This window comes from Cavia porcellus, unplaced genomic scaffold, assembly GCF_034190915.1.
Source record: "Cavia porcellus strain 051 isolate PalLab524CR breed Dunkin Hartley unplaced genomic scaffold, mCavPor4.1 scaffold_4, whole genome shotgun sequence".
Classification (NCBI taxonomy): Eukaryota; Metazoa; Chordata; class Mammalia; order Rodentia; family Caviidae; genus Cavia; species Cavia porcellus.
Genome location: NW_026947487.1, coordinates 78225617 through 78250994, shown reverse-complemented (window position 1 = coordinate 78250994; position 25378 = coordinate 78225617). Strand labels below are relative to the sequence as shown.

Here is a 25378-nt window from a genome sequence, read left to right as displayed (position 1 = left end):
AGGCACATATTTGTGGTAATTTCTTATGGCAGCTATAAAAACTAATACAGAAGGTTAAGAATAAATTAGAGAAAATAAATGCAATATGGCTTCAGAAGTCCTAAGACAACCTAAAGAGCTCTGTCCCCAATCTCACAGAGGTGAGAAATAATCTTTTCCTTAGGAGCATCCCCAGGAGACAAGTGACACGGCCACCTCCCTGAGTGGTACCCTGTGGCACTTTGCTTGAAGAGCATCACCAGCTTCCCTGACTTGGCAGACTGGAAGTGGCAGCTCAGACCACACAGCGCTGGCAGTGGCAGCTGTGGAAACAGCAGGCAGAGCCCTGGAAATGAAGTGACTTGACGGGAAAGTGTTTGCACATGGTCATTAGAGTCCAGCTTTGTTATTATTAGGGATGAAGCAAGGCCAACAGAGTCAGAGGGACAGCAGGGCACTCCAGTGTGAACACAGGCAGGGAAGGGAGTGGTGCCGGTCTGGTGCTGGGGAGGCCAACCCGAGCAGGTGGAGGCGGTCAGGCTGACAGGCAGGTCCTCCCTACTGCCCAGCTCAGCAGCAGAAGGGTTCGAAGGCCAAGGAGGAGCCGGCACATGCGGGGCCGAGAGCAGCCCGGCTGAAAGACTGGGACAGCTGCTCTCTTTGGCCTCTGCTTTTGTGGTGTTCAGGCACACAGCTGTGAGAGAGATAATGGTGAAAGCCACAGTAGCAAAGAGAGAAGTTTCTCATCCCCAAATGACCAGGGCAGGCTACAACACAGCACTGAAAGGAATGAATAGAAGCAAGGCAGGTTCCACTAACTGAAGAGAGCTATGGCTCTTCTAAACAAGACAGCACAATCACTGGGCTTTGCCTCTTTAAGGTTTAACACGCGTGGCACTCTAACGTGTGCAGGGTTGTTCTGTGTCCAAAGAGCCATGCAGGTAAGAGCAGGTGTTCATGCTTCTCAGGCTGTGCTCGGTCAGCACCATGGACAGAGCAGAGTGGGCGGGGAAGGCGCAACAGAGCCAAAAGCAAAGAGCAGCTGGGTGCAGCCGGTTGCTGTTTCCTCCCACCTAGGCGCTGTCCTCTTCGCATGCATAGCAGCCTCAGTGACTTCTCCATCACACCCCTACACCTGCCCACATTCCTGGTGCTGGTCCCCCAGCCTTGGCAGCGATAGATGCAGCCCATCCATGCTCGTGCTTCTATTGAGAACAAAGTACACACAGACCAAGCACATCAGACAAAGGTACCAAGAACACAGCAAGACAAAGTTAAGCAAAGCCATGACTTAACCTCCTTCTAACCTTCTCATTAAGAGAATTCAGTGGATTATATGAGACTTAACTGTAATCATTCATTTCCCCCTCTCTCCAGCTGATAAGGCTTCTCATAGTAAGAAAAGAAAAAGAACAATAGGAAAGTAGTTGGGGAGGAAATGAGAGAGATAGGGAGAGGAAGAGAAAGGGGAAAAGGCTGAAGACTATGTAAGGCACCGAGCAGATCCTTATCCTTGAGAAACAGGAGGCTTAGGTGAAAGCAACAATGGTGAAGGGGTGCTGTCTACAGTGGCAATGCAGAGAGGGAGAGCTCCTGCTGGTCGAGGAGGAGGAGGAGGAAAGAGAGCCAGATAGGGGTGAGCAGAAGATAGACAGAAGAGGAGAGTGCTTGAGTGGGAGGAGAAGACTGGCCAGAAAGAGATGACCTGATCACCAGGAGTGCCAGAAGCACCACACCTATTAGAGTGGCTCTGAGCCTGCGAACCTCAGGTCATGCCACCAAGTCTGACCTCCCAGCTGTGGGTCCAGCTTCCATCTAACCACTGTTGGCAGAGATGTGGATTCTTAAATATGTTCCTCAGGCTTCTGCATGTGTACTGTGGCATCTGGGGACTCCAGAGCAACAGGTGTGAGTCAGCACTGGGGGTGGGGCTCCCTTGGGCTTAAAAGGATGGAAGGGGAAGAACAACAGAAGCAGAGGAGGTAGAAACCATCTATCCCTGGCTGTCCCAGAGAGTGCAAAGTGAGGATGGAAAAAGCTGGGTGTGGCAGCCAGCAGGCTTCCAAGTGTGTCCCCAATCTTGCCTCTGGCTATCAGGCCCCTTGTGACAGATCCTGCTGTCGGGGCACCTAGAAGAGCTAAATGGTCGGAGCTGCTCCCTTCACACTCACAGGCCTTTAAAACAGTGTGGATTAATTGTGTCTCTTAAAAAGTGTGGGCTAATGGCATGGCATAAATAATGTCTTGGCTTAATTGGTTATTGTGCAAGCTGCTTGTTTCTTCTGTGCAACTCCTTGTCTCCACCTTTGGAGCAATCCTTTACAGGCTGGTAGAGCCAATTAAGCTCTCACTCTGGCCTGTGTTTCACTTTGGAATTGGCCTGTCCAGGACAGCTCAGATCTTAGGGACACCAGGCTCTAAGGAGCCTGCATCCAACGGCACGACCACTATGTGGGTGCAGCTCCCCGTATGTGTCAAGGAATGGACATGGCACCCCGCACATGACAAGGACTCCCTTTTCATGTAACCAGTAATGCAGCAGATGGATTTAGCCAGAGTCAGACAAGCTACTGAGCAGGGAGGCCTCGGACCAATCTCTGCAAAGGACATTGACATTTATAGTTCTAAAAGCAAAGTCAGATGATCCTAAGTTTTATGATGGCATTTCTTTTTGAGGTCACAACATTTCTCTTAAGTCTTTCTAAATCATTTAACCTTAAATATATGTGGTTCCTGTTCCCTTTTAAAGTCTGTGAAATATCCTAACCTTTGAGGTCCAGAAACAGTCTGTCCAGAAGCTGTTTTAGAGTGCGCACACCACAGCATGGTTATACATTCACGTGCTGGTCACCCTGTCCCCAAAGGCAGGAACAGGAATTTGCCTTGAGACACCCATGATTCCTGGAAGGCCTTCCTTGTCTCATAGGTGTTGAATGCATGTTCCCAAGAAGATTAAGGCAAGTAAAAACATTTAACAATGAAGCTATACTGTACAGATTTGTATGTCTGTTATTTTTATGTCCTCTAACATTTTCATATCTCATATATATTAATGTAGTATTAGATTTTCTAACTCCAAGATGACTTAAATGTAGAAAGAATCCAGAAAATCAAGCTTTTTGAAGTACAAGTTACAGCATATTTCAAGTACAATCTTTTATTGCATATGTCAAATGTCCCAAATGACATCCCTTAACACTGTGGCAATATTGAAACTGAACCCCAAGATGCCAGCCTGTCATATGGGCTTTTCACATCTGTCTCCTGACACAAAAACCAAATATGGGTTTCACTGTGTGTGACAAATTATACAGGAATGTGTTATTTTATATTAGTTTAGTTTCCAGTGAATTAATTTATTTTTGTGTCAGGAATTGAATTCAGGACCTTGCACTTGCCAGCAGGTGCTGTGCTGCTGAGCTCTATTCCCAGCCCTGTTTTATTTATTGTCTTTAATTTGTACTTGAATGCCTTCTAGCTCTTTGATTCTTATCTTTCACCTGCATCTTACATTTCTTGAAAATAAACATAATAAATATAATGATACTAGTTCTTACTTTTCAGAAAAGCATGAAATCTAAGTTTAGTAAAGGTTCTTTTTGTGCTAAATCACTCACTCCTGGGACAATTTTTCCCTTAGATTCTAGGGAGAGGATGGTTGTGGGTCAGGAAATTCCAGGAGTGAGGTTCACACAGCTTGAACCCAAAGAACCACCGAAGCCCAAATCACACTATTAGTACATGGTCTCCTTCACTGAGTTCAGAGTTTAGCTTCATGTAATCTAACCTATGACACACTGATGTGCTGATGTAAGCATGTGCATACTTTATAAAGCAACCAATATAAAGTACATAATCAAGTTCTTGATTGGTAGGAACACGCAAGTGGGTGTGTTCAGAGACCTCTGAGCCCAGCATATGTGCATACTGATGAGCAGTGCATCTGTCATAGAAGGTTCCATCTGGTTAAGGCTGGGTGGGGTCAGACTCCTCCCAGTTCTCTGCAGCAGCTTGGCATCTCCAGGTTGAAGGAGAGATGGAGGAATCAGGATATGGACAGTGTGTGTTCTCTGTCCCCATTCTCACTAAAATTGCACATTTTTCTTGGGTCTTTCTCTTCAAAAAAGGATCCAAGCCAATCTAGACACTACCCTCACCAGGAGAATTCTTCACTACAACATCAGACTTTATGGCTGAAAAACCAAGAGCTGAACCTTATGGTTAGGATGACTCCAAGCAGGCTTTAGACTCAGAATGCCTTCTTAGATCCTGACTTCAAAGTCATGGCCAATAGGCAGTGAAGGTTTCTCTCTGTGGCACTCCCGGCCATGAAAACAGCACTACTGCCCTGTCCTGTGATGGTCTGTGTTGCTTGTAGAGTTTGGGTGCGGATTATACATTGTCAGGTACAATTACCTCCCCGATAACAATGCGTCTTCTTTTAGACATCCCAGGGAGATAATTTGGATGTAATGAAGATCTATAGTAATCAGATAATTACTATCGATTGCTCTTTAGACGTCTTGATGAGGTAATTAGGGCATACTGGAAAGCAGCTAGAACTGATTGATTGGCATGGCTGTAATCTCAAAGATTTCTAATTATGTTTCTTTTCTTCTAATGGCTTATAAACAAACATCATTTTAGCTTTAAAGTTTGTCAGGTGCCAGGTTCACTGGGAACATCAGCTTTCTCTATTATGCTAACTAGACGCCAAACATGATCAACATAAGCTCATTATACTTTCCTGCCGGAGCCAAGGAAACAGCAGTCACCACGCAGTTTTCTTCTTCCCACTTCCATGTGGCCAGATTCTTGCCTAGAAATGGGTCGTGCATGTCAGGCAAGATGTTCTGGGAAGGCACCCTGTGACTCAGTGCTGGATGGATCTGTGTGGCCTACAGGGGACACTGGAAGTCTACAGATAAAGGCACAGCAGTCAGGGCACAAGACATGACATGTGTGTCAGTGTGGGTGGCTGACTGGTCAGGCGCCTGTCACAGTAATAGCTACTCCTCACGGCCATGGTAGAGAGCAGGTCAGTACGGTCAGGCAGCTGCTCTGCATGAGGGTTCTCTTGCCTCATGACTTCCATCAGGCAGTAATTAGAAGACTCCCTGGCTGAGACCACATTCCACATTCTCCTGCTATTGCAGGTCCTCATAGGACCTTTCAGCAGCTTACATTGCTCAGTACAGTGGCCTGACCCATAGATGGTAGAGACTGAGCACCATTAAAGAGGCAGCTTGGAATGAGCTACTTTCATCTCATTCCTGATGCTGGGCAGCTGTGATCTACTGGACAGGAGTGAGTTCACCTGCATTCAATACGTGCAAAGTGGAAACACTCCTGGGTATCAGACAATCTGTTTCCCATATCAGAAATTCTGCACTGTAATCCACCTGTCTCAGGTGTCCTGATAGACACTCAATGCATGCAGGTGGCGAGGCGGTCTTCTGCGTGAACACCTATGTTCTTGAACTCCCTGCATTCTGCTCAAATATCACCAAAGAAAGTCATTATACTTTTAACAAAATTCAATATTGTCCTGTGTTCATATTTTTAAAAGGTCAGAAATTTGTACATATATACATGTATATGAAATCTACCAATCCATATATATATATATGTATGTATATAAACTAGTAAGGCATAGAGAAGTACCAGAGGAATGCTTGGGACAGGACAGGATACCCAGGGTACTTTGTTCATTGATAACTTGTGGCGTGCTGCTACTTGGATAATTGCAGCTGTAGTTGCAGATGCTTCATTAACTCCTATTAACTAGTCTGAGAAATGGAAGTATATATAGAATTTGTCTTCCCGTTATATCTTTATAAGTAGGGAGCAATTTTTTCATCAGCCATAATTCTTGAGAAATGAATGCTCCTTTTGTAGGTTTAATCTGAGTAACTGTTTAGTTCAGTATTTGTTGTTTAAAAACCTTGCTAATTTGCACCAGCATATTTTCCTCAAATGGGACATATTCTAATTTCTGGACATGTTCTAATTTTTTAGTAATTAGGAATTATGCAATGGCTGATATTCATCAAAAATTTTTACTTTACTTCTGTACATAAAGAATTGAATATGTGAAACATTCCAAGTATTTGTTGGTTGTTTGCATCAAATCCAATGCATGAGTTTGTCTTTAAATTATTTGCCCTTCTGCCTAAAAGTTAACTGGAAAATCTAGTTCTTATCCATTTGTGTATTCTTTACCTATGGTTTCTTTCAGAGTCTCCTCCAGCTTGGGGTCCTGGTGATTACTGGCCTGTGTTTAAGTACCTCAGAAGCCACTGGCCAGGCCTGGCAGGGGGGCCCAGCCCTGTCCTATGGGGTGGAAGGTCTTGGGCCACAGGAGTAGGGCTCATGATCACATGCTAGGCACCCTTGCAGGAGATGAAGATGCTCACTAAGGACAGTGTGGACTGGTGTGAGGCAGGGCAGGAGGGTGACTCTGTTTGGGGCATGTCGTTGTAGGAGGTCTTACAGCTGGAGAGACAGATGGGAGGACAGCTCTTAGAAGACCCCAAGTCTCTTCATTTCAAAGGCAGCACCCACAACCTGCGCCTGTCGGTCCATGACGTTGCCCATTCCCTCTGGAAGAGTAAACTGCTGGCTAAATATCAGGTAAGGGTGAACAAAGTTCCAAGAAAGAGGACTAAAATCATAGGCATGTAACAAAGGCCCTTTCATGAAATTATTCTTATAACAGTATTCATTCTTCAGCATAGTTTGGATAAATCAGGATTTTTCTAAGAGTATCTGATAGACATATCATATTTTTAAAGAAAATTCTACCTTTAATAATGTACTTTCATTGGACATGGTAATAAATGTCTTTAATCTCAGCTATGAAGGAGGCTGAAGCAGGAAGGCTGCTAGTTGGAGGCCAGACAGGGCAATTTGCAAGACCCTCTCTCAAAGGATCAAAAGAGAAGCTGGGGGTGTAGTGCAGTGGTAGACCACTCACGTAAGATGCACTAAGCTCTGAGTTCAATCCCCAGAACCACAAAAGGGAGAGTACTATCATTATTTTATTCTGAGTAAATAAGAAAATTCCAATTCTGTCATTTTAATTTTCACAGTAAATGTTGATTGACTTGATAAGAACAGTCCCAAATGTATTCCTGTGACATGACACAAATGAGGCCTTGATCTGCACCCTGACTGGGGCAACACTCCTTTGGGAACTGAAATGTCACATGATAGTAAAATCCAGTCAGGACTAATAACAGGCTAAAGGTGCCAGCCCCAGTGCCATCTGTGGACCCTGGGGAGATCACAGGACTGTGTCAGCTGCCTGCAGTGTGGGAAGTTGCCTGGTCTCATGCCCTTGGACCTCCACATTCTGGGTGATGGAGATGGATGAGCTTGAATCCCTATCTCCTCACAGGTGAATTCTACCCAGTCCCACACTGCCACTGGCCTGGTGGCCAATTCCATTGGTGAGCCCCAGAGGGAGGGTTTGGGCTTCTGACTTTCTCATGTCATCTTTTGCTTGGCTTGTTTTCTTCCTGCTTCCCTGTTGGCACTATCTAAAAGTCCCGTAGGTCTTTCTTTTCCTGACTCCTGTAAGCAATCATGATGAGTTCAGTTTTATCAATGATGCCAGCATGGAATATGTCCCACTAACCCTGTCCAAGTGCTTTCCAGCCACCAGACACTCTTAGGTACTTGGGTTTCTCTCTGTCATCTCCGGCAAGTCTGTGACTTAGCTACCTCTACCGTCTCTTTTTGCAGTTGAAAACACTGAGACTTGGGAAGGTTAAGTAACTTGCCCCACAATATCAAATATGTCCCAGGAGGAGGGCATTGTCATTTGTGCTGGATTTGGCACCAGTTTGCACCTCAGCCACCATACCCCCTCGCTGCCTGTGTTAGCCTGAGCTTGATGGCTACAAGCTTCCAGGATGGGCTCCAGGGAGTGGCCTGGATTCATAGCAGATCAGGGTCTGTTAGGGAGTTGGTACTCTTTAAATCAAAAACTTTCTGTGGCTGCAGATCGAGCCTGCAGTTCCCAGCCATGTCCCGTCCTGAGCAGAGAGGGACAGAGGCCTGAGGGAAAGGGACAGCATTAGTGCAGTAGCCTTCAGGCTTCCTTTGCTTTTCTCCAGAATGTCACAGTAGGGATTCCTTTTAATGAGCAATGATGGTGTGTGTGGATTTTATTTTGGGAACTTTCTAAGGTTTTTTAAAAGATCATTTGTAATATATTTTTTTCCTTTTCAAATGAAAGACTGGTTAGGTATGTTTATTCTGGAAGCTGACTTGCTGGGTTCAGATCTCAACTCTGCCACTTACTAGCTGTGTGGCTCTGGGTGAGTTATTTAAACTCTCTGGGCCTCCATGTTTTCATGAAAATATGGAGGCAGGATCTACTTGCACTTACAGATGTTGGGAAGATAAAATAAGGTGATGTGTCATTCTGAGAAGGCCACATGGCAGCTGGGTCTGACAGATAGTAATAGTACTAGGCCCTCATCTGTGACTAACACTTCTGTCTCCTCTAGGAGATTCCTTTTTACCATATTTGGAATGGTTCTCAAAGAAACCTCCACTGCACCTTCACTCTGGAAAGATTTAGCCTGAACACGGTGGAGCTGGTTTGCAAGTTGTGTGTGCGACAGGTGGAAGGCGAGGGGCAGATCTTCCAGCTCAACTGCACTGTGTCTGAGGTAAGGCGCGCCGGGCCAGCTCAGCGAAACACACTTTGATGCAGGCCCCGCAGGATCCGTGAAAGCTGTCTGCAGTGCCCAGTGTTAATCGTATTTTAAATGCACCCGGGAGCTGGAGCCATAGAAGAAGAGAGCAGGAAATCTTTCCCCAAAGCAAGTCTTATTTCCAGGGGATAGGGTTCCATGTTCTCATCTGAAGGCAGATTCACCTCTCAAGTGTAAGAGTTTATTATGTTTGCAGGTACCTTTCCAAACCATGCCACATCTGTCCCACATCTGTCCCTTTGCCTTTGCCCCCGTGCAGGCTGGAGGAAAAGTTAAAGGAAGTCTCCGCACCTGTTTACTTTCTTGATTCTCCATGTTTATTTAAGGAGAAATCTCTTGATCTTTCTCTCTCATACTTCATCTTCCAAACATTAGAAGAAATGTCCTTTCTCTCACAGTAGGGGAAGTGTTCTAGAAACAGAATGAACATCTACATGCTGTCCCTGGGGAAATCACCATTTTTTGCCTTTCTTTGCCAGAATTTCTGCAATCTTCAGTTGAGTGTTATCATCTTATAGTGATGATAATGATCACTGCTGCTTCAGCTCCTCTATAAGCAGAGTACCAGCCAGAGCCTGGCTGGACCCATGGAACCCAGAGCAGTGAAGAAGCAAGCATGTCAGATGCAGCCTCTGCCAAGCTGTCTTTCAGAGCAACAGAGGCTGCCATGGTTTGGAAATCCTCCTCCTCCCCTGTCTCATGCATAGCCACCAACAAAATGTCAGCCAGCTTGGCCTGGCTTGCTGTTCCTGTAGCATTTGAAGCCCACTCCCCCCTCTCCCACTGTGTTCCCACAGCCTGCAGAGGTGCGGTCATTGCTTCCTCCTGCAGTTTCATGAGACTTTTAACTCATAAACAACTTTAGTCACAGACTTGGTGACATTCATAAGGAATGATATCGGTGTCACGGTGCCATGGCAACCGCCAGCCTTTGGATGGTCAGCCCTATCTCCCAGGCACACAGCACCACCCCTGCTGGCTCTGGGGGGTGTTTTCACTTTCCAGGCCCAGCAGGTCTGCAAAGTTCAATAACCACCCAGCTCCAGAGACAACAAAGGCTGCGGAGTTCCGGAGGGGGGAGGAGGTCCGGCCCTTTGATGCTTGCTCTGTGTTCAGCGTGTGTTTGCTGTGTGTTGAAAGGTGGATCAGATGCAGCCACACATGAAAGGGAGCTGCTCAGCGCTGTCCCTGGCTCAGATGGCATGCCCTCACAGACCAAGGGCAGTGTGCATAGTGTGATTATGGTGTGTGGAAGAAAGATGATTTCCTTGGGGTTTGGCAGCACTGAGGCCTCTAGGCATGTTGGAAGCCCTTGCCCATGTGTGATAGGCACAGGCAGCTGAGGAGGGACATAAGTGGCCAGAGTGGAGGTGACTTCAGGTACTCTGCTGCCTCACTTCTGAGTTTCTGAGTCCCACCACTGTGGTGAGCTTTTGAATGCAGGTCGGGTGTTCAGAGAGGGCTGCAAGTCTGGAGGTGATGCTCTCTCCAGGGAGCCCAGAGACTAGATCCCCATCACAAATTGTGAGAAGGGATCCAGTGTGACTCACAAGCCATAGACAGAGAAAAGGCTGCTCTCTTCTGAATCCTGCTCCTTCCGAGGGTCACAGTACAAGGTGACAGGTGGGCAGGGGTCCAAGTTCCACTCCTGTCTCCTGGAATGAGCATGTCAGCAGTGTTCGGCACTCACAGACTGTCAGTTACAGAGTCCCTGCCCCATGGCCAGGCAAAGAGCCAGCTGCCTACCTCGGACAGGAAAGATGGGTGGATGCATGACACAGGGTGTGCTGATGTCAGGAGTGGCCAGTTGCCCCTCTCTGGGCCCTTCACCAGAGAGTCCTTAAAAGCCTCTAATTTCTCAGAGGTGAAGCTTAAGAATGAAAATGTCTAAAAAGTCTAAAAGTCTTGGCATAAGTAAATGTCAAAATGAAAACAATAAGAGAAATTTTTCTTCTTTTCTCTATTTTAAGCCTCTAGTTTTAGCTATAATGAAATTTTGTTTTACTGTTTTTTCTGTTAAAAAAAAAGATCAGTCAGCAGGTATCCAACTGGACAGTTCTGTAGTGACATGTGAAATTATTTCTTCCCTTTTGCAACCATTTCCTCATGTTTAAATTGCATTTTTGACCCATTGTGAAGCTAAGTGAATGGCAGAAAATTGTGGAAACAGAACTTGATTCATATCATGAGGAAGATGGCTTCATTTTTTAATTGCTGTTGGGGTAACAGAGTGCTTGTGTAAACACCACCATCTCTGTATGTCTATTTAAGCTCACATTCCATTTCTATTGAAATGAACAAAAAGATAAACTGCCTATATAAATAAAATATATAGAAGCAAATACAAATAGCTCCCATAGAAAAGGAGGAGGTGTGTGTCCCCAGGTTTATGATATGTCTGCTTTGGCTTCTGGCTCTGAACCATGGAAGGTTGCAATTTTAAGGTTATCAATCACCTTATAATCGCTTTTGAGGTAATTATGACCAATTGGGTGGTAATTTCTTATAATTTGTCTAGGTCTTATGACCTTTATTAACAACCTGTGTATAGCACTTTAATGTTTAAAATAGTAATAAGACAAATGTTTATAGTAACATCATCCTGCTATAGCTGTTCTACCTACCTACCTCTTATATTTCTATAAGCTATTCAGAGGGACCATGGGGTAAGTCTAGTTTTTCAAAATGTTTTTGAAAAAGAAGGTAGTCACAGTCACATGAACCTCTAGTTGTAGCTACCTGAAAAGGTGAGGGAGGAGGACAGTTTCAGCACAAAAGATCAAAGTAAGCCTAGGAAACACAGCAAGATCCCAACAAAAGAGTTGGTGTGGGGGTGGGGCACAGCATACCTGCTGGGCACACATGGGGCACAGAGTTGTGTGCCGTCAACCACAGCAGCTGCTTAGTTAATGGTGAAAAATCGTATGCATAACTAAGGGAATCATAACATCAAAGACAGATGGCACCTGTATCATAAACAATTATTGTAATAAGCATTCTGTGAGAGTAATCTCTATTCTTACCTGGAAGTAAAGGAAAAACTAATGGCAACAGAAATTATTAGATGAAATATATGTGGGTATTTTTATTTTACTTGAAGGCTACTGTCAACCCCCTCATAAGAGAGACATGAAACAGTACCTGTAGAGTTTATGTCCTCTACATCAACAGAAACAAGCAGAATAGGCAGGGTTGGAGGCTCAGGATGTTGATGCCTTGTAAAGTAAGGAGTGCTCTTCGTGCACTAAGAAAGAGGAACAAGAATGTGTGAGCAGACCTTCCTGAGAGCTGAGCCCATGTTTAATTGGCCCTCAACTTCAGGAGTTAGTAATAAGACTCATCCCAGTCACGTTTTGTTGGAAGGCAGCCCAGAACATTGCTCCATGTGGTTCCACACAGCTAGGAACTGGATTCATCTTCCTTCTATATTAGGAAAAAATACTTTCCTTTAAACAAATATTGGTAGCTTCTACATGCATAGGTCCTAACAATGACAAAAATACTCTCAGCTCCATGAAATTTGAGAAGTAATGCAGAAATGCAATCACAAGGCAGAATGGAGAGAATGTGGAAAAAATATACAAGGGTTGAATGAGGTCTCCACAGCCTCTTTGGGAGCATGAGGCACAGGCTGAGTAGGAGGTAGACTTTGACTAGTTTTCCAGGTATCAGTGGAAAGGCAGAACAGTCCGGGGTCTGCCTACAGACACAAAAGTAGGAGCTGTCAGTGGTCCAGTGTGAGGGTAGTGTGAGCCATGCCACATCATACCAGGCAGGGCCAGCCCAAACCAGGGTTGGTGGCACTATGAAAACATGGAAGCACACACATGTAATATACCTACTACACATCAGGCACAGACTCTGCACCTCACATGTGCCACCTCTGTGGCCCAATGCCAGCCAGCAAAGCAGGCCGTAGAAATCTTTCTCACTACTTAAGAGCATAGAGGAATCTTCCAAAGAAGAATTGTGCTACTTCTCACACTACAAATTCCATAGAATTGAAAGGAGGGAAGCCTCCTGTCTTGGTTACTTTTCTCTCTTTACTGATGATGAAATGGAGGCAAAAAAGGTTTATTTAGCTCACAGTTTGTGGAGGTTTCAGTCCATAATCAGCTAGCTCCTAGGTAGGGTTGCATGACAGGGGATCAACAGTTCATGGTGGCCAGAAGACAGCAAAAGCAAAGGAGGGAGGAATATGGAGAGAAGACTTGTTCTGTCCCTTATATTATATGTAGGCTATACTCATTTGCATATAGCACTCATACCCATTATCCCAGCACTGGACCATGAAGCATTTACAAACTAAAAGCCTGACCCCTGGATGCATGAGGCTTTGTGGGATATCTAGATATAAACCATAACACCTTTCAAATTCATTCTATAAAGCCAGCATTACCCTGTGTTGTAGCTTGTGTCCAGGTGTCCCTGCATAGCCTCATGTGGTCATAGGTGGTGATTTTTCAGAGTTGACTCAATCAATGTGATTGACTTATGGTGCAATGCTTGGATTAGGGTGGATGATTACTAATTGCTTTGGCACTGGCCTAATCCTGATAACCTGGATACAATAAAGGAAACAGAAGCCACTGATGTCTCTTGCTTGCTTTGCTAACTTCTGCCTGCCATGAACTGTTTCTCCTGTGCAATGTCTATCCCCTGTGCCACCCTGCTTTAGAGCCATGGACTAAAACCTGTGCAAACTATGATCCAAATAAACATGTCTCCCTTTAATGTTAGGCGATGGATATTTGTCTCAACATTGAGGAAAAATAACTAAGACACCCTGCTATCAAAACAAAAGAACGCAACAAAAACACCATCACCAGTATTCCCGATGATCATAGATACAAATATTCTCAACAAATTATTAACAAGCTGAGTCCAATAGTACATCAAAAATTCATTCACCATCATAAAGTTGGTCTCATCCCAAGTATACAAAGATTGTTGAATATATGCAAATCAATAAATGATAATATACTGCATCAATAGAATGAAGGGTATACATCAAGTAATTATCTCAATAGATGCAGAAAAAGTACTTGATAAAATTCAATGTCCCTTCATGAGAAAATATTTGAATAAATTAGGCATAAAATGATCTTACCTTAACATAATAAAGACAATATATAACAAAACCACAGCAAACATCATGCTGAAACACTGAAAGCATTTCGTCTAAGATCAGGAACAAGACAAGGGTATGTACTCTCACCACTCTTATTCAATATAGAACTAGAGGTTTTAGCCAGAACAGTTAGGCTAAAGAAAGAAATAAAAGTCATACAAATAGAAAAGGGAGTCAAACTATACCTGTTTGTACATAATATGAATCTATACACAGAAAATCCCCCAGATTCTACCAAAATACTACTAGAACTGATAAATCAATTCAGTAAGAGATCAACATACAAAATCAGTAGCTTTCCTATAAATAATGAATTTTCTGAGCAAGAAGTCATGAAAGAAATGTCATCAATGAAAACTACAAACTGAAAAAAACACATGAAGAAATGGAAATCTCTCACGTTTGTGGATTGGAAGAGTCAGTATTGTTAACATGTCTACACTAACCAAAGCATCTACAGATTCAGTAAAATTCTCATCAAAATACCATTTACTTTCTTTACATAATTAGAAAAAAATTAAAATTCATATGGAAGCATAGAAAACCCCAAATAGGCTAAACAATCTTAAGCAAAAAGCTAAGATGGAGGCATCACATTACTATAGCGCTATCCTAACCAAAGCAGAATAATACCGGAATAAAAAAAGATGTACAGACCATGCAGCAGAATAGAAATACCAAAAATAAAGCCACATAACTACTCTAAATTAATTTGCAACAAAGGCACCAAAAATGCACTACAGACAGGATTGCCTGTGATAAACAATGCTAGAAAAACTGAGTAGCCACCTGCAGGAAGTGGAAACTTGATACCTATATCCTACTCTAATCAATATTTTAAAAAATCAACTCAAAACAGATCAAAGATCTAAATGTAAGACCTGACACTACTAGGGGGAAAAAAACAAGGAAAACCATTTCAAGACAATTGTATAGGCAGTGATTGTGTTTAAGAATAGTGAAAGCACCACAAACAAAAGCAAAGATTAATAACTAGAATTACACCAAACTACAAAGTTTCTCTACCACAAAAGAAAAACAATCAATAGAGTGCAATGCCAGTCTACAGAACAGAAGAAATATTTGACAGCTATTCAAAAGATGGAGGGGGTGACATCTAGAATCTATAAGGAACTCAAAAAACTTTTAAAAAATCCAATTTGAAATGGGCAAATGATTTGACTAGACACTTCCCAAAGCAAGAAATATGACTAGTAAATACATGAAAAATGTTTAATCAATCATCAAGACAATACAATAAAATTACAATAAAATACCATTTTGCCCTTCTTAGGATGGCTATTATGTACACAGTAAGGTAACAAATACTGGTGAGCATATGGGGAAAGGTGACCAATTTCCTGTATAAAGTTGGTAGGGATGTAAATTAGTGTATCCATTATGGAGAATAGTTATGGAGATTCCTCAAAAATCTTGAATTAGATGTACTATATGATCTAGCTATCTCATGTCTGGATAGATATCTATGGGTAATAAAATTGGCATACCACAGAGATTCCTACATGTCATGTGGAACTGCCCATAAAATACCATTCAAAAGGTGGATTTATAAGGAAATACATTTTTTTCATATCTAAAGAATGAAATTCTGTCATTTGTAGCAAAATGGATAGAACTAAAGGTTGTATGTTGAGTGAAATAAGCTAGACACAGAAAGTCAAATACTCCATGTTTTCTATCATATTTGGAAATGCAAGATGACTCACTTAACATTAGAATAGTGATTACTCAACTGGGAAGGAGATATGAGGATGGCATGATTTGATTGTGTATGTTTCATACACAATCATGTATGGAAATATTACAGAACCCCATTAATATGTATAACATCCTGATAAAGATAATAAAAATTGATGGAGACTTCATGCAGGAGGGGCCATTTTACACTTCTAAATGAGACAGTAAGAGAAAAGGAAGGGGGAAACACACACGCACACCCATGAACACTGTAGGGAGCCGAGTCTGGAGGACATACAGCAGTAGGGAGTTACTAAGGCTCATAGGAACAGGAGACTCTCTGGGGACACGAGTCAGCACTATGACAAGCTGGTTCCTCCCCATGCAGACTGCTACCTCCACAGCCATCCAGGAATAGTCAGGGCAGCACTGTATCAGAGGATTGGTAGGTTTCAAATTAGTCCTGTTGTCTAGAAAAGCAAGAAGACTTCAACATGGGTGATGGTACTAAATTGTGGAAAGAGCATGAGATTTTTCTTTCCCTCCACCACTCAGCTCATCCCTGCATTGCTTTGTGCCTAACATAAGCATTGAGACACTTGGGTTGAAACATTCCCATACAAATCTGTTAGTAAACTCAGATCACCCTCCTGGTTTCCTTTCTGGAAAAGTCTATGTTCTGGAGTTCAGAAACTCTCTCCTCCTTTCCTTTGGAAAGAGCCCTGTGCTGAGGGGGAAGAGCTGTGGGTCTCCATTCCATACCTCAGTCCTTTAAATACTCCTATAGACTGCTAAGCCTTAGATTATGAGGCCAAACACTGTGATAGCAGCCAATGCCTCTGCACACATGACGGCCCCCACAATTAGTGTTGCTCTACAATGCTGTCCAAGCTCCTGGCTTGGCCTTTTGCAGTGGGATTACACAAGCCTAGGAGATAGGACACACTGCAAGTCACCCTGCAAGGCAGGCAGCTTCAACCACCCCTCCCTCCACCTCCCCGCTTTCCCCCCAACTCCCAGCACTAGTGCTCACACATGGGCAGAGGGCACTGACCCCAGCCTAGCACGAGGCCCCAGACATCAGACTTCATGAAGGCAGAAGCTCTCTGTGGCTACTCCCCTCTAGCAATTACTTATGTACCCTGAGATTTAGTAGATTTTCTTTATTGCTTTAATAGTTCCCAGGCAGTAGTTGCTTTTGCTTTTCTAACCAGCAGAAGTGATTAGAGAATGATTAGAGTTTCTCTGCAGATGAAATTCAGAGTTTTGCATTTGTGCTGTATTATGAGCTGAAACTATTTTAAGAGCCAATTTGTAGTTTTCTCTACTAAAATTAGACTAAAAAAAAAAAAAAGAAGGATGTTCAGCAATTGGAGGATGCCATTAGCAGCTTGCCCTCCGGCAATATACTGATTTTCTTAAAGTTTTTGTCTTAATATCATTCAGCCTTGTTCCATTTTACCCTGTAAGAGTCAGAGTCACCTTGCAGGCTAGCAGTAGAGCCATTGGGCCCCTCCCAGGGCATCTTCTTCAAGGTCAGACAGTTTCTAGAAGCTATGCCTTCCAGCTTCCTAATCTCAGATCTGTTCATTCTCAAAGAACTGCCTTTTTGAACATTTTCCCCTTTTGAAATATGATCCCCAAGGAGTATTCTCTCTTGCTCTCTCCTCTTTTCTCCCCATCCCTTCTAGAGTCCCATTAAAAAAGCCCTTACTGAATCATACCAGAGCTTTACAGCTAGCTCAGCCTTGACTAAAAGCCCATAAATTTAAGTCTATGAAAAACTAGCTCAAATGTACCTGTGTCTCAGCCAGGTTACTAGAGTGACTCACAACTCTGAGGGCAAGAAGGAGAATGATAGCTCTCATTGTTCACCTCTTCCCTCAAAGCAAGGCACTGTGTTGACTGGTTCAACAGGGCTTCCTTTTGTATTCAGAAATAATGTTGTGTTGTTCCTGCAGGAACCCACTGGCATGGATCTGCCGCTGCTGGATCCAGCCAGCACCATCACTACTGTCACAGGGCCGAGCGCATTCAGCATCCCTCTCCCTATCCGGCAGAAGCTCTGCAGCAGCCTGGATGCACCTCAGACACGAGGCCATGACTGGCGGATGCTGGCCCATAAGCTCAACCTGGACAGGTGGGTGTAGCCAGGCTCCACAAGCAGATGCTTCCTTTTAGACACAGGTCTCCAGGATGATAACTGTTACACGCAAGACAGCATTCATTTCCCCACCCATCCACTTTTATTCTACAAATGTAGAATTAAGCACCTTCTATGTACCTCGCACCATAAGCCTGTGAACAGAGTTCAGAGATATTCTGGGTTTATCTGACACGTGTAAATACCAAGTTTTGTGATCCACTTTGCCAAGCTGATGGGCTAAATCCCCCTAATACATCCATTCACTAGAGTAATTTTGTTTTGCTCTCCAGATGAACTGAGCCTAATTAACCTGCTAACACAGCCCTGATAGTAAGCCATAAAGAGAACGTAACACCTGGACACTGTAAAACATTGCCATCACTACCGAGAAAAGGAGTGGCATGACCTGTCAGAGATTCTCAGAGGCTGAGCTGAAAGGAAAACATAAAGTCTCTTGATTTCCTCCTTGTGGTGTCACCCACAGACATCGTGTCTGTTAAATTGTTTTACTCAGAGTTGAGGTGTAAAGTTAAAAAATCACATCTCCTGATGGTCTGATCTAATTAGGTGTGGGCTATTTATGTAAGGTGGCTCACTGGAAACGACAGTGGGATCAAGATATTTTAAGGCTCAGAAAAAGAGAAAACAGGTCCATAAATCATGCCTCTCAGCACACTTTCCCATTCCCAATTACAGGTACTTGAATTACTTTGCCACCAAATCAAGCCCAACCGGTGTAATCTTGGATCTTTGGGAAGCACAGAACTTCCCAGATGGAAACCTGAGCATGCTGGCAGCTGTCTTGGAAGAAATGGGACGACATGAAACAGTAGTGTCTTTAGCAGCAGAAGGGCAGTATTGACCACACTGGAACTAAAAATGAAGGACAGAGTGCACAGAGAGTCTGTGGCCGTCCAGGGAAACACAGCTGGGGAGGAAATGCAGACTAGACCAGTGAGCTTCACAGGCAAGATGGCAGCAGAAGGAAAACAGATACGACCACCAATGTACACGCCCACTTTTCTCGGACAGCATCACAGGAGTTAAAAATTGTGTAAATTTGTACCTTGAATTTAGAAATCAACCTAATTTTCCTCTTAGTTGGGCTGTATGCTGTATGGTACAGGATCTTACAGTTTCCTAGGAAACGCTTTTTATTGCTATCCAGATATATGGATAAACTTTCTTAACAAACCCAATTTCTACAAACGTTGTTTACATCAAATTGGACAGGGATGCAGACACTGTCCATGGCTCATTCTATTTTTGTTCAGATCATTTGAAGTCGAAGCTGTGGACGGTTTGTGGTGTCTATTTCAGATTAGTAATTTACAGAGAAATCACAGACTTTTGATACAAATCATGTACATCACATGTCTCAGATAATCCTCCCATGAGCGTTCTGTTTCTAGAACTTGTAGAACCAGTGTTATTGTCTGTATCAGGGAACTGGAGCATTGACATGCAAAAGACAAATGACTAAGATTCCTTATGCCTTGGTGGAGGGCTGTCGAGTGCCCTTTGGGAATAAACATGTAGCATTGCAGGGAAGAGAGCGATTCATGTTCAACCACACAAATACTTCTTCAGGACTTGTGTGTTTGTAATATGCAATTTGAAGTGGTTTTTTAAAGGTATTATTATTAACTACAGGTATTGCAGTAAAAGAATTTTCTTTTCACTTTGGGTTTTCATTAGCACTGCTGTTAGTATTTAGTGTTCACTAGACCTGTCTGGCTCTCTCACATATCAGGTTGGATGTGATCACCAATTCCATTAACAGGCATTGCTTCACTTGCCTTTGACCCTTGTCATCCTGCTGGAAAAAGGTAGGCAGGGTCACCCGCCTTCTTGATCTGTTTCTTCATCTTGTTCCAACAGGGCCTTTCTCTTGAGTCCTATCAGGTATGTTCTCCTTGAAGTTCACTTATTACTGTGGTTGTGTGGCCTGGCTCCCACCAGCCACGGGCCCTGTCTACCTGAGGGTAATGTGGTTCAGAGAATTGCCTCGGAGCTGGAAATTAGAAAACCGGTTCTGAATTTGGCACTGTCTGGTGCTACTTTATGAAAACCTTGAAACTCATTGGAGCTCAGTTTCCTTACCCATAAAACAGGTGGTGAGATGAGCGTATCTTCAGATTCTAAGCTGGTGCCCTCCTTTGTGAGGCGTCCAGTCTCTCATCCATCTATCTGAAAATGACAGTGACCTCTGACTTGAGTCATTTAAATACTCAGCTAGTCTTTTTCTCAGGCCGCAGTATCTTTTCAAATCATTTTAACTTGGAAGAAAATTATTCTAATCTGCAATGTGTTTGTCCAACAGTCAGTCCTAGTTATCATTTTCTTGTCCTCTCATAGAACCCCTAGCCTTCCAGCCTACCTAGCTTTAAATTTTTTTATTGTTTCGAACTGCTGACATCAAGACCATTCCTACAAGTCTGCCAGTAGAAACTCTCTACTTTTTTTCTCTTCAATCTTTGCTTTAACACTGTTCAGTAGCACTTACAGAGGCTAATTAGTCCTTTTCATCCTATAAAATGTTAGCCAACAGACTACTTAGTATGAATGACAATTTCCTTGGGACCATCACAGGCTCTTTAACAGAAGGACTCAGTTCACCCAGCAGCGAGAAGAAAGAGTCCACAACAGCCCCATAGCCAAACCAAGACTGAGCAAGCAGCACCCAGGCTTGAATGGGAACCTGCAGAACATGACCGTGGAGTCTGCAGGGCAGAGTCCATGCTGCTAAATCATTTCATTTATCTTCTGCTTCCTTCCACATGCACTTCCCTCTCCTGTTTGTTTACTTCTTAATGTTCTCAGACTCCTCCATTCTCATTAAGGAATCGTTGCTGCCTTGTCGTGGAGCCTTGTCTTACATATCATTTCTTTCTTATCTTCGGTTTTAGACAGATATCCCATAAACTGTTTCTCCAACCACGCTGTTCATTAAAGTTGCCACATATAAAAATGTTGGTTCCACTGGTTGTGGAAGGCGGAGATTGCACTAGTCAAGTTCAGTGGATAAATGTTTGTACTGATGACTAAAGCTGTATTCTAAATTAAAATTTTAAGTAATTTTAAAAAGCAAAATGAGCAAAGAGTTATTGTCTATTAATGCACCTTGAAATAAAATTGTCAGGATTGCTCATTACTGGTAATCATCTGGCAATCAAGCACTGGGAGTTCAAGAAAACTTTTATGCAACAGGAGAGGCAGAAGTGAACAAAAATTTAGCTGTCCAGATGAATGCATTTCCAAATGTTTACTAAAAGCTTTGATTAAAAATAACACAGAAAAATGCTCAACATAACACGTATTGAAGCCACTAAGAGGTGCTGGAATTCACTTCAGGTGCTTGGTTTTTGGTTAAACCTCCCACCACTGGAAAAGGGAAAAGTGATTGATTCCATGAGAGGTAAACATCTATCACAAAACTGCTGTTTCTTATCAAGCGAATGACAACTTCCTTACACATAATACTCCATATGTCAAAAGATTTTCACTAAGAAGTCTGCTTTTCTTCTCTTTGGAGAAAAGTAATAGCTGTTAGATTGCTCCCCAACTTACAAGGCTCGAACACAACAGTTCATTTCACAGGAGCCACTTCATCATCCCATGTGCCATTTCCGGTTTCCCACAGCGGTGAGCAGAACCCCGCTTCCTTCAGTTGGATGGAAAACTATCACTTGTGCATGGTGCCATCTAGTGGCCTGCCACACATTATACCCTGGGGTTAGCTCCTAGGGCACTAAAGGCTGTTTGACAGAATGAGTACCTGCCTGTGAGTGGGATCTTCGTGACACATAGACGGGAAGGGAGGGTCACTTTGAATCTGTAATAGTCTTCTCATGTTTTTTCACTTAAATCATCCTTCTCAAAATAATGTCATTATGAGTCTAATATATCATCAACTCATTTATCCAAGTCCTAAGTTGCTTTTTTGTAATAGGAACATAAAACCCATGTCTTTGAAAGTCATCATTTTAATGTTTGTGATTTCATTGGACTTTGTATATTTTAAATCACTTTTAATTCCCTGCTGTTTACCTGTGGAAATGTAGGAGGTATCTGCTTAGAAAGAAGTCGTATGGAAGCAAATGGCAGTACTGTGCCTAAGGAAGAGAAAATTGTGGTTATTGATGAAGGACAAGAAAGAAGCTTCTGAACTTGTAAACCTAATGCCAAAAGCTTTGTCCTGTTTTCATTTTACCTTTGCAACATTAATACACATTTTCTTAGTGTTCTGGGAGGAATAAGGTTCGATTCAGAATTGCTGGTTGGGCACCCAATGCTAACAAGCATGTGTGATGCCGAACATCTCACAGCCAGCAGCCTTTCACCAACACATCCCCACATACACACTCGCCTGGTTACCCCGATGACCTGTGTCCTTAAGCAGGCAATGCAGCCTCTCCAAGGGCAGGGCATTGTCAGGAGGTGAGAAGTCCGACGTTCATCATCATTTGCTGTTCTCTAGACGAGCAGAGCCATTCTTTAGGGAGAAGTCACAGCCCGAGTTCAGGGCACTGTGAAAGGCAGGTATTCAGGAATGGGCTTCAAAAGATTTTTCTCCTAGAGCAACATATATTAAGAGCAAACATTCAGAGGTACAACTCAGCCTTGCTCTGACTCCTGGGGAAATACAAAGGAATCTCTCAATTTAGTGTTCTGTGGTCTCTGCAGGAATTCAACAGCTGTGTTCTTGGGCCATGCACACGGCTGTGTTCCATGTGTGAAGATGTGAGCTGGTTAAGAAAACACTGCCTCCCCAGATCCCACAGGCTCTGGTTTCTGTAAGGGTTGTCCCTGGGCTAGTCACATGTGAAACTGCACAAGGACCTGCGAGTGTATGTAAAGACAGTAGGGAAGGTTTGTGTTCAGTCTGGTTGAATGTGCAGTTCTGTTTTGCTGACAGGCATTCTAGACCAGTCCTTAGTTTTGTGTGGAGTCCTCAGTGCTCAGCCAAGGGCAGACAGGACGAAGAAGGCCACAGAAACACACTAGCCATCACCTTTGAGAAGTTTTGTGAGTCAGAATGGCACTGTTCAAGTCTAGTTATTTGTACCAATGATCACAGCCAATGAGCATTAGATTTTATAGATACAGTAAGAAATATTTTTATCAATTATCTCAAGGTAATAACATTTTTTACCTTTCGAGTGCCTCGTAGAACCAACTATTATACTTTGTTTTTCCTTTTGTATTATTTTTATATTTTTAAATGTACTGAGCTAATGTTGACTGAAATCCTTAGAACTTTCCCTCTGTGCAATGAAATACTGTTTCTCTACCCTAAGATCTATTTGTATAATCCATAACTGTTAATAATCACTTTGAAAGATTTCCCTTGCCCCTTTAATGATTTTTAATGAAACAAGGAATATGGGAAATAAATACATTATAACCAATGTTAATTTAAGCCCATGTGCATGCAGGCCAAATAAATGAAGTCAGAAATATTTCCAGGATTGTGACATGAAAAACTATTTTTGAAAGCTGGAGGTATGGTCCTGTATGTCACTGAGTGGATTTTCTCTACAGGCTAACAGTGACTGTCCTAATTCTTTCATCTTATCAGCCATATGACTGTTCATGTTTTCAGAAATATTACGTTGAAAATTTATCTTGAAGAGCATTCGTGGCTCCAGAATTTCCAGTGGGCGGGCTGTGCCTCCTTCTGATCCATGGTAGGACAACTCACTCCACCAAGTGTGTTGTATGCCTCAGGCCTATTCATCTTGCAGGAAAAGCATTAAGAGGCCAAAGGGATAGGCTCTGCACGATGTATAAACACACAGAAAAACATTTACAGAGGCCCTGTCCCAGTCCTCAGTACACTCAAGCTCTTCTATCCTGAAGGGATTTGTCCAGAGATCTTGGAAATCCCTGTAGAAGATGACAACAGTTGTGGCCCACTCAATCAGCTGCCCACCGGCCATGTTACTGTAATAGGCTTCTCATCAGACCATTTCAGAGTTGTGCTTTGGCACAATTACAAGTTGCAGGTCATAACACTTCAGGGGTTCCTTACAAATAAGCAGAATCCTGTGCCATCCTTAAATTCCAAAGTCTTTTGAAGCAGGCACTGGCAGACCTGCTGGGAACCTGACAATATGGACCAGGGCTGAATGAACTGGGTTGCATTTTGGAACATGCACCATATACAGATTTCATTGATCAGCACCCTAAGCTCTTGGTGGTTAGTGTTTAGTGTCTGATCTTCAACACTATGGAGAAGCAACATCAAAGAAACCCGGTTCAATCTGTCCTAGATGTCAGACCTTTTTAAAGACAGCATTAAAAAAACAAATCTACAACCAGTGGAAAATGCCTTTTCCCTTTCATACTCTCTATGCCTTGGGAAAGAAACAGGACTGCAACTAGAACTTGCTCCTGTCCTAGATTCACACTTCTGTTGGCAGTGACACCCTCACCCTCCAGAGTGTGCTTACCCAGCTGTCATCACTGTGTGTGTGCTGGATGTCACAGTGTTGTAGGTGTTGTGCTTTAACATTGAGCTGTCACAAGTTGGTCACCTTCCACTTTGCTCTTTCCAAAGAAGACAACCAGTGTTTGTCAGAGACAAATCCACAGCAGTCCATATTGCAGAGGCTGTGTCAGCGCCGTCTTCTTGGAGCGGTTCAACTGCAGAAATGTCAGGTTGAGGTTTTGTGCTTCACCATTTTTTTTTAAGCAGAACGCCACCATCTTAGCTTCTCACATTCAAAAAACTGCTTTTGTTGTGGAGTTTCCTCTTGCTGTATCTTCTATGCAATTCCTTTTCTAAAACTCCCTGGCGGAGGTGGTGTGCGCTCTAGGTGCCCATCTGTTCGTCGCCTTGCTGTGTGACAGAAGCGAGGGGCACGAGCTCTGGGTGTGCCTCTTTTCTCTCCTTAGCTGCCTCTCCCAATTTTTCCTGTAGTCCCCTTGGTTTGTAAATTGCCTGCATTTATTCTGTCAACCAACATGTACAAAATGTAAGAAAGAATTTTTAAACAGGTAATAAATTATATTTATAAGCAATAGAGTGTGTCACTTCTCTTATTTCTTCTGAACAAAGTCATCCTTTGTGCTAAGAGTTGGTATGTATTTCTTCAGTAGGACAGAAGGCCCCCAAGTTCTGTACGGGGCAGTCACATTCCCCTCAGATGTTTCTCCAACACTACAGCAGAATGAGATTACATAAGATTTAAAAACCCATCCAGTGGTAGAGTGCTTACTTCACATGCATGAGACCCCAGGTTCCAGCCCCAGAAATATCAAAAATAAAAATAAAACTTATGTCTGGGATATAAATCAGAGATTCACGTTTAATGGTTTAGGTGCAGCTTAAGCATCAAGACTAAAAAGGTCCTAGGTAGAACTAAAGCAGGAAAGAGTGGGCGCCAGGGTCTCGGAACATTTGCCTTGACATTTTCCCGAGGCTTGGAAATAGGGGGAGGCATCAGGCCCCACCGTTGGAGGTCCAATTTTAAATGAAGTTTGCAAACTGTCTACTGCCAGACAGAAATGCTAGGTGAGGTCCAGAACTGTGGAGAACACCACTAGACATGCTCAGTGTGGTACAGGACCCTGTCACTCCCTTATGGTAAGTCGGGGGAAGGTGAGAAAACGGCACCTAAGCCAATCAGCCCTTGCTAGGTGAGGGGGCTTCCTCCCGTGTCATGTCCTCAAGTGGACTGTTACTGTCACTGC

General features: G+C 43.2%; 1 protein-coding gene across 2 annotated transcripts in view; it reads left to right on the top strand.

Annotated features, from left to right (window-relative positions):
- The window catches only part of Unc5c (unc-5 netrin receptor C), a 355058-nt gene extending 330352 nt beyond the window's left edge, over nt 1–24706 (top strand). For both annotated transcript variants that reach the window (XM_063247291.1, XM_063247292.1), the window contains 4 exons: nt 6463–6612; nt 8496–8660; nt 17496–17674; nt 18377–24706. In XM_063247291.1, the coding sequence (XP_063103361.1) occupies nt 6463–6612; nt 8496–8660; nt 17496–17674; nt 18377–18542 (660 nt within the window). In that variant the 3' untranslated portion in view covers nt 18543–24706. The remainder of the gene's footprint in view (nt 1–6462; nt 6613–8495; nt 8661–17495; nt 17675–18376) is intronic.
- Nucleotides 24707–25378: the final 672 nt, after the last annotated feature.